The 10,512-nt window shown below is 32.9% G+C and overlaps 1 protein-coding gene across 1 annotated transcript; it reads right to left on the bottom strand.

Moving 5' to 3' along the window:
* Positions 1–4,189: 4,189 nt before the first annotated feature.
* On the bottom strand, positions 4,190–4,801 carry LOC107849563 (centromere protein V). Its single transcript, XM_016694118.2, has one exon. It carries the CDS (start codon positions 4,799–4,801, stop codon positions 4,373–4,375), a length of 429 nt encoding a protein of 142 aa, XP_016549604.1. The 3' UTR covers positions 4,190–4,372.
* Between the last annotated feature and the right edge of the window lie 5,711 nt (positions 4,802–10,512).

Here is a 10,512-nt window from a genome sequence, read left to right as displayed (position 1 = left end):
ACCACAATTACTCAATTGTATAAAACTTTATATTAAAAAGCTAATTGTGCCTTTTTTAGGTCTTGCATGAGAGGTTCATGCAAAAGGAGACACATAATAAATAAAGGAAGTTTCATAACCACAATATTCAAGTCTAAATAGTATATAAATTGGGTTTATGTGTATCTCGATTATTCTATCGAGTATATCAGATAATTATGTTCATCAAAGAATATTCGGACAAATTAGAAGAAATAATCACTACTTAACATTTTCTTGATTTGGTGACATCTCAACTTAAATTCTCATACTTCTCCTCTTACTTTATTGATCACTGGGTCGCATGCCCTCTCGGTGCATGTAATTCACCAATAATTATGTAGAGAGTTCTTGAATAAGTTTATAATTAGTATCTAAGTGTTTGATAAAGAGAAAAGTTTTCATTTTCATCGTTATATATCTATCATTTTCATGTAACAATAATGTTAAATTTAGAGATAAGCATCTAATACCCTCTCAAATTATGGTCAAAGTTGCTATGACGCACTCCAACTTCACAAGGGTCCTATTACCCTGAACTCAATATTAGTGTATTTTTATCACCCTTTTTATGCTAACGTGACATCTTTATTACATAAAATGGATCCCATGTCAATGGTGTCACGTCACGTAAAAAGGTTGACAAAAGGTGTCACATCAGCACAAAAGGGTGACAGAAGGGTAATCGGACCTCGTAAAATTGGAGTGTGTCGTAGCAAATTTGATCATAGTTCGGGGTACTAGATTTTTTACTCTTAAATTTATATTATTTTCTTCTAAATAACCTTAAGAATTTCAAATTACAAGTGTCGGATTAAAATAGCAAATCATGTTCTATATTTTAAAGCCATGTTAGGTCATGAACAATTTAAATTAGCAGCTAGCATATTTTTTTTTGGTTTTCAGGTATCCCCACTACCGGCAGTCATAAGACTAATCCTTCGTTTCACTGTCAGTGCACTAAGCGGTAGGAAACTAGAGTTTTCTCCATTCACCAGAGATGGGGTTCGGATCGAACCCCCAACCAACTAGCATCATCTATATACAGTATACATCCAATTATTATATGAAATTAAAATTTTTGATATCGGAATTTGATATATTATGATAAATGAGGTATAGTTTAATTTTTTTTTTGGTGTTGGGTATCTGCACCAATAAATTTTCGATTTTCTAGTTTAATGTGGTCTTCTAATTTTTATCTAAGTTGCTCGAATTCTTAAAAAATGTCTACGGATGTGTGTCGGATCCTTCAAAAATAGTGTATTTTTGAAGAATCCGACACGAGTGCAGTAACATTTTTGGAGAGTTTGAGCAACTTAGATTTTTATAGTGGAGAAGTATTTTAGGTTACGGTATTATATTATATTGAGCAAAGGGAAAATGACAGAAATGACACTTCAAATTAAATTATTTTCATGAAAATGACCATGAAATTTAAATTTCACTTTCTAGCCATTTTAATTTACTGGCTTGTTTTATACCGTTTCTACACACCTTCTATACAGTTTTTATACATATATTATACATAAAAATATTTTATACGAAAATTATACAGTTTTGATACACAATTTATACAATAATTGTACTTTTTTTAACACCTTTTATACAACAATTATATAATTTTCATACACTTTCTATATATTTTTTTTATATATATTTTATACATATACATATTTCGTAGAACTATACAATTTCTATACATATAATATCTTATATAAATACATATTCTATTTAATAATTATATCATTTTTATATAATTTAATTATTATTTCTAAACAATAAAAAAAATAGAATATATAGTTCTTGGGGCAATCGGTTGACCCGAACTGGCATACCAAAATCCAATTGATGAACAAGCATTCGATTGCAAATAAAATTAAGGTTAAATATTTAATGAGAAATAGAGGAGAAGCTGCTCCTAAGTTTATTGGCCAACAGAAGAAGAAGAAGAAAGCAGGACCTGTCCTTCAAATTTGCAAAGGTATACATACATACATTCATGCTATTTCTGTGTGTTTTTCACTTTTGATTGATTGTTTATATATAATATATTTCCGAGCATAGGACCTTATATAGAAGCTTATGGAGGTTGTGGATTAGGCTAGGGTACACATTTCCTGGTATCCCGTAGATTTAGTCAAGGTCTGGATACCACAGTTACAACAACAACAACATACCTAGTGTATTCCCATATAGTGAGGTCTGGGGAGGGTAAAGTGTACGAAGATCATACCACTACCTTAGGTGAAGTAGAGAGACTGTTTCCGATAGATTCCTGGCTCAGAACAGATAACACTATAACAAGCACAAACATAAAAGCATATAAACTAATACAATATGCAAAATAAACGAACACTCCTAGCTAATACAGGAAAACCACAAGATAATACTATATAAACTATCTATTCAAAATCATAGACACGACTCAAACACCACGAACATAAAACTCCACACGCAAATAAAGTACTCTTTCCTACTATTACAGACGCACTCCTACCCCCTAACCCTTTACCCTTATCTGTATCCTCCACACCTTCCTATCAAGGGTCATGTCATCCGTAAGCTGTAACTGCTCCATATCATGGCTAATCACCTCCATCCAATATTTCAGTGGTCTACCTCTACCCTGTCTAGAACCATCCATAACCAGCCTCTCACACCTCCGTACTGGAGCATCCGAGCCACTCCTCATCACGTGCCTGAACCAACATAACCTCACTTCTCGCATCTTGTCCTCCACCGAAACCTGGACACCACAGTTATCAAAAAAAAAAAATTGCTTCACTAATCGTCTCACACTTCGACTGCTGTATCAACAAGGCAGTCTATGTTCCTTACAACTTCAGTAACAAAGAAATAAAAAGAGGGAGAGACATGCCATTATAGTTTAAGCTAACTGGGTGACGACTAGTGCTTGGGAGTTGGGAAAGGAGACATGGGCCAGAGGAGAAACTCGGTTTTGTGGAATTGAAACATGAGGGGTGGGGGTGTTTAGAGCCTTTGGCTTTGACATAACTTGGGAAGCATGCTTACCATGGGTTCAATATCACTCTACTTCGCTTGGGTTCCCTCATAATAGGTTTGTATGTTGCTCAGACTTGTAAAAAGTGTCGATGGTTGTGTGTCGGATTCGCCAAAATTAGTGTATTTTTGAAGAATCCGACACGGGTGCGGCATAAAAAATGAAGAGTCCGTGCAACTTAGGTTTTATCAGTAAACTGACCTTGGGTTCACGTGAACCCATATGCTGCATTTAGATGAGCCTATGGCTGCTACCTTCTAACTATTCCCACCAAGGTGGCCTCTCTCTATTCTATTGAACTTTATTATTCCACAGTGAAGACCCGCTTCGGTCTTACAATTCTTACACTCATTTTTTCTTGCTGTCACCCTCTCCCTTGTATTTTTCTCTTCATCACTCACTTCTTTGCTTACTTGCTTGAGCACTCACTCCTTACTCGGTACAACTTATTGAGCACGCTTACATCTCAAATGAACCACCATTATTTATAGGTGGTGGTGATTGAAGAATCTAGTTAACGGTATTTACTGCTCTATTCTGGAATGTTCCTCCATCTATTTATTTCTTGAATTACCCTTTCTAGAATGTGTCTCAAACTTTTATTTCGTGAACATTCATTCTAGAGACCTGCCTTCAATTTTCGGCATCTCTTTAATGTTCTAGATTTTTCTTTGAAATATCTTAGATATCAATTAAATTCGTGATGAATTCTTAACATTTTCTGCTTTGTTGTGCTTTATCCTCCTCTATAACCAATCACAATTTTTTTAATTAAATTTCAGGGAAGAGCATATTGGAGACGTCAAACAGTCATACAGACCAAATGGATGTTGATCAGGTTAGTTCTGATGGCGTTGCTTACGTCAAACAGTCATACAGACCACCAGGAAGGCGCTCTAGCCATCGCAACAGTAATAATACATAGGTAAAAGATGTGAAATTGCATCGATATGGTTATCATTTTGTAGGCTGAATTCAACTTATCTAACAAGTAACAACACAGAGTAATCTCGTAAATGAAATCTGGGAAGAGTGGTATGCACGCAGTCTTACCCCTACATTGTGAAGGTAGAGAGGTTGTTTCCGATAGACCCTTGGCGCAAGTAAAACATAATAAAATCACATATAAAAAGGAAAATACTGCAATGAAGAGTATATTGGAGCATATAGATATCAACTTATAACAACAATACAGATTTGTGAAAAATAGATAAGAGAAGATGATTATCAACAACCAGCTTCTAATGTTGTTCATGATCTCATCGATTTACTAAAGGTTCATCAAGTGCTACATTATGCTTCTGTCTTTTCAAACCAAAAAGGTCGATATCATTTTGAGTCTTCTTCATCTGTTGTCTTTGAACAAGAAGCAATGCCAGTTTGCTCGTACGAGCCTTCCCAATTTTGTCCATCGAAACATTTGATCTCAACATGAGTTAGCGTACCAGGATCAACACACCATAATGTAACAGATATTCCATCTGGATTCGATCGTGGGATGTAGAAAGAAGTTATGCCACAAACTTTACAGAAGGTGTGCTTAGCAGTGTGAGTCCCGAATGTATAGGTTGTGATGAACTCCTTGGAGTCTCCGATAAGTTCAAATCTCTCCGAGGGAACTATGAAGTGTGTGTTTCGTCTCATGGAACAGTCAGAGCAATTACAATCCCATGCAACAATGCTTGATGGTGCATAGACTCGCCATCTAACCTTTTTACAGTGACATCCACCAGTATGTAGTACCAGATCGGAATTCATTCTTCAGAATCGGTGATACTGCATTACACAACATATATTAGTGTTTCATCTTGAAATGAAGATTCCTAGACAATGTACTTATTTTCATATTCTGCCAACAATAAATCTAAGGATTTGGCATGCAAAGATGTAGATCGCCTTAGGTGTATGCTCTGGCATATCTTGCCTCGGATACTCATTCCTATCAAATTATCCATTCAAACCTCTTCTCTACTTAGTCCTCAAAGATTTCTTTATAACAAACTGGATATGTTAAATCAATCAATCAACTACGCCTCAATCACAATTCGTGAATATATAAGAGGAACATTCTATCATTCAGATAGCTTCAATGAACCACACGTCTGATGTAGAAGAGCCATTGAAGAAGGCTACTGCTCGGATAATTCGTTTTATTTTACAACAACAACATACCTAGTGTATTCCCACAAGTGTGGTATGGGGAGGGTGGGATGTGCGCAGACCTTACGGCTTACCCCTACCTTTGTGAGGTAGCGAGACTGTTTCAGAACAATTCTTTGTTTTCTGATATAGAAATACCAAACATCTTCACCCTGTAAAATACGGTCGCTATATGCAGTTCAAACATGAATGATTCACTGAAGATAGGCAATGCACTTACGCTTTCTGATCTCACATATCCAAATTTAAGCATCTATGAGCAACAGCACAGCCAGGAATTTCACTAAGGGGAGTCAAAATACAAAGATGATGTGGCTCTACCATCGTCTATGAGAAGTTTGGATACTAAAACCGCTGCAGCTATGTGTGCGTGTAACCTGCTGGAACCGCACAGACTGCTTTCGCGATGTGCATAGAGAAATTCTTTACGCTACTGGTGTATATAAATCACATTCTAATCTAATAACTTGATAGGAAATCTCCAGAACAAATGTAACTTTCACTACATTGAACATTTTTCCTTAAGACCTAACGGTGTAGGCGTGTGGCCTAGTGGTCAATTAAGCGTGTTGAGAAGCATAAGGTGTCAAGTTCAAAACCCGATGAAGGAAAAAATACTAAGCGATTTCTTCTCGTATGTCCAAGCCAATCTGACACTACAGTTATCGAAAAACTACAAGCCACTTCGTTCCAATTTATTTGTTTACTTTCCTTTAAAGTTAGTTTTGGAAAAAATATCTTTCTTTTCTTAATTGTAACTTTCCACGTGACATGTTTTAGACCACAATATTAAAGTAATTTTAAATACTCTACATATCTTTCACTTAAGACCACATTTCTTCACTTTCTTCAAGTCCACATGGCAAGTCAAAATCAGACAAACGAATTGAATCAAAACAAGTAATTTGAATCATCAAACAAGATATTAAAAAGAATATTTCTAGTTATGCAGAATAAAGCAAAGCCAGTTGAATCAAGAACTTATAGCAAACTTGGTAATAAAATTAATATATACTGTAATTATTTTAAAAATTGATATAGAGAAAAAAGATAGATTTTACCTTTTGCTAAGTCAAAATTGGAACTACTTGTAGTATAATTCAATCTTCAAACTCTGAAAAAAAAAAAAAAAAAAAGTTAAATCCTTGAACAAGAAAAAATATAATTTTTTGTTGAGGAAGACAATCATCTGAGCTGGGCCTATACAGTACTGATCCACATGAATAGTCTACAAACTTTTGGACCAATGGGCCTAATATTTTTGCGAGCAGTAATCTGAATTATTATCAACTGTTTGTCGAAAAACACCTAAAATATAACGTTTTTGTGAGTTACGATCTGAATTATCACTAATTATTTACTGAAACACATTTAAAATATCACGTTTTTGCGAGTTACTACTTGTATTATCACAAACTGTTTATCAAAACAGACCTAAAATATCACGTTTTGCGAGTTACTATCTGAATTATCACTAACTGTTTATCAAAACACACCTAAAATATCACCTTTTTGCAAGTTACTATCTGAATTATCACCGACTGTTTATCGAAACACACCTGAAATATCACGTTTTTTGCGAGTTACTATCTAAATTATCACCTTATCGAAACAAACCTAAAACATCACGTTTTTGCGAGTTACTATCTGAATTATCAACAACTGTTTATCGACACACACATAAAATATCATGTTTTGTGAGTTACTATATCTGAATTATCACCAACTGATTATTGAAACACACCTAAAATATCACGTTTTTGCGAGTTACTATCTGAATTATCATCAACTGTTTATCGAAATACACCTAAAATATCATGTTTTGCGAGTTACTATCTGAATTATCACCAACTGTTATCGAAATACACCTAAAATATCATGTTTTGCGAGTTACTATTTGAATTATCAACAATTGTTTATCGAAACACACCTAAAATATCACGTTTTGTGAGTTACTATCTGAATTATCACCAACTGTTTATTGAAATACACCTAAAATATCACGTTTTTGCGAGTTACTATCTGAATTATCACCAACTATTTATCGAAACACACGTAAAATTAAATATCACCTTTTTGTGAGTTATTATCTGAATTATCACCAACTGTTTATCAAAAAACACCTTAACTTCCGTGTCTTCACCTAAAATTTCACTTTTTGCGAGTTACTATTTGAATTATCACCAACTGTTTATCGAAATACACCAAAAATATCACGTTTTGCAAGTTACTATCTGAATTATCACCAACTGTTTATCGAAACGCACCTAAAATTAGATATCACCTTTTTGTGAGTTATTATCTGAATTATCACAACTGTTTATCGAAACACACCTCAACTTCTGTCTCTTCACCTAAAATATCACTTTTTGCTAGTTACTATCTGAATTATCACCAACTGTTTATCGAAACACACCTAAAATATCACCTTTTTGCGAGTTATTATCTGAATTATCATCAACTGTTTATCGAAACACACCTCAACTTCCGTCTCTTCACCTAAAATATCACGTTTTTGTGAGTTACTATCTGAGTTATCACAATTGTTTATTGAAACACACCAAAAATATCACATTTTTGCGAGGTACTATCTGAATTATCACTAACTGTCTATTGGAGCACACCTGAAACATCATGTTTTTGCGGTGACTATCTGAATTATCACCAACTATTTATCGAAACACACCTAAAATGTCACGTTTTTATGAATTACTATCTGAATTATCACCAATTGTTTATCGAAAGACACCTAAAATATAACGTTTTCACAAGTTACTATCTGAATTATCATCAACTGTTTATCAAAACACACCTAAAATATCACGTTTTTGCGAGTTAGTATCTGAATTATCACCAACTGTTTATTGAAACGCTCCTGAAATATCACGTTTTTGCGAGTTACTATCTAAATTATCACCAATTGTTTATCGAAACACACCTCAACTTCCGTCTCTGATGGAAACTTCTGTCATGCTCATCAAATGGTATTCAATAATCACAAGAACCTAGCAAACAATCCTGCTATAGATTCAAGAACATGAACATTAAAAGGTATTTTGGTCCCAAGTACCAAATAGGCTAAACTACAAGAGATTTGGATATGTTTCAACCAAACATGGAACATGTAAGTGTAAACAAGGGTAATGATTCCAAAAAACGTTCATTTTTGACATGTTCTTTTTTCTTATTTCGAACGAAAGCTCTAATTTTCGAATATACCATAGTTACTTATTTGAACCTCTTTAATGATCATTATTCTGTTACCTGGTTTTTTTTTTTGACGACGATTCAAAAGATCGCATTCATTTTGAACGTACTGACTCTACATCCTGAATTCGCGATCGACACCCATGCCATCATTTTAATTATGTCTTCAATTTGGATAAGAGTTGATCAACTTTTTGGTTGGCTTAATCATTCTCTCTATATAAGGACCACAATGAAAAGCCTAATTATATATTGATGAACAATTTGACAAGTTAGCTAGTTCAATGTCAACTATGACTTAGTGAAATGGGATGATCACAACACTTTAAAAGAATTTATAAATAGACAGAGAGATTATATATTTTCTTTGTTAGCAATTTTATAATACTATTTATCCAATTTCCCAACTTTTGAAATCCAAATTTATTCAAATTTTTAGATTTTAAACTCAAATGTAATTTTAGAAAAAAGTTCATTTATCAATTAGGTCGAGTAGAACACTTTTGGAATAAGTATTCAACTGTTTATGAACCTTCTATTTACTTTACTTCTTCACGTGGACATTAGGTTCCATACATACCAAAACTAACTGTCGCTATAGCATTTAATTATGTCCGTATAATCGAAAGATTCAAGGATAAACATGTCATCAAATTTTACTATATAAATATAATTAGATTTAATATTTTAAATTCTGTGTTCAATCAAATACCGTCCGTCCTATAGAACAAGGGACAAAACAAGTATATAGCTTTCAGTGACATCCTTTGTATTGTCTCAATCATAATAATTGATATACGTGTGTAACCCCTATATAATAGTATATATAAAACTTATAAATACAATTAAATAGTTTAAAAATTAGTCAAATTGTTCAACATCTTTCTTTCTTATCCAGGGGCCCTCTTTTTTTCTATCTTATAATTTATAAATATTAGTGGATAAGCTTTGAAAAAAATGTTGTATGATTATATGAGAATGGACTGATTGTATAGGTCTAACCGTTACGTTATTTTCCGCTTTGGTCCTAGGTCCAGACGAATTGTACCTTACGTTTTAATCTAAAAGGCGCTCAACAAGTGATTTTGAGCGTAGTCTTATTAACGTTCTTACTCATTCTAATGTGGGTTCGATTAAGATATAATGTACATACATTCTTTAGAGACTTGTCTTCCGTCATGAGCGTCAAAATATGATAACGTGGTCCAATGCAAACATTAGTATAGTAGTATGGGCATATATTTTGTTTAATTTAATGTTAGTTGTGGACTATATCTCTTTTATAATGATTGATATTAATGGAAAATACATACATTCTTTGCTTCTACAAATAAAAATATTAGGAAAAATTGATGGCTATAGTTGTAGAATTTATGTGCCTAATATAATATAGTTACAATACCTATGTGACTCTTCTTAACATCTACTTCTTGTCATTCTTATTCGGGATTATAGCAGAGTAATAAGTACTCTTTTAATCTTAATTAGAAATCTTGATTCGAGAGCTTTACGAATACAAAATTCCTTTGTTAAGAAAATATTTTATTTCTAATGTGAAGTTTTTCGACATGAATCCTCATAATATGCTATAAAAATATAGCATAATTTTATATTGACGTAAAATAGTTTTTTTTTTTTAAAATGTGAAAAATATAGTACACTATAATCCAAGAAAAAATATCAATTTTAGTCACTATAGGTTAGGAAGTTTTTTCCCTTGGACCTTATAGGACCCCTACCAAATATTATTGATCAAAAGAACTATAAATAAAAATTTGATTTAGAAAAATCTTAACAGGGATTTTTTTTTAAAAAAAAATTTGTATTGTAGTGAGAAGGTTAGACAATACCACAAGCATTTTGCAAATAGTTGTTCAAGGAGAATCATATTAGGTTACATTAATTTTATTATCCAAATATCTTTTAGTTGCTAGAATGAAAAATCACTTTTAAATAAAATTTGATCGTTACAATAAAATGTTACTTTTACAGAGAAAATTTTAAATAAAATCACTTTTACTATTTTGTTCAAGATTGTTGTTAGTTGACATAGAAAATAATCCAAGATTTCATTGTTAAAATAATATATGATGTTTTTTTTT

Source organism: Capsicum annuum, chromosome 12 (genome assembly GCF_002878395.1).
Source record: "Capsicum annuum cultivar UCD-10X-F1 chromosome 12, UCD10Xv1.1, whole genome shotgun sequence".
NCBI classification, from domain to species: domain Eukaryota; kingdom Viridiplantae; phylum Streptophyta; class Magnoliopsida; order Solanales; family Solanaceae; genus Capsicum; species Capsicum annuum.
This window is presented reverse-complemented; position numbering and strand designations above follow the sequence as displayed.

Coding starts and splice junctions, on each gene's coding strand:
- LOC107849563 (XM_016694118.2), bottom strand. CDS start 4,801: ATGAATTCCGATCTGGTACTACATACTGGTGGATGTCACTGTAAAAAG.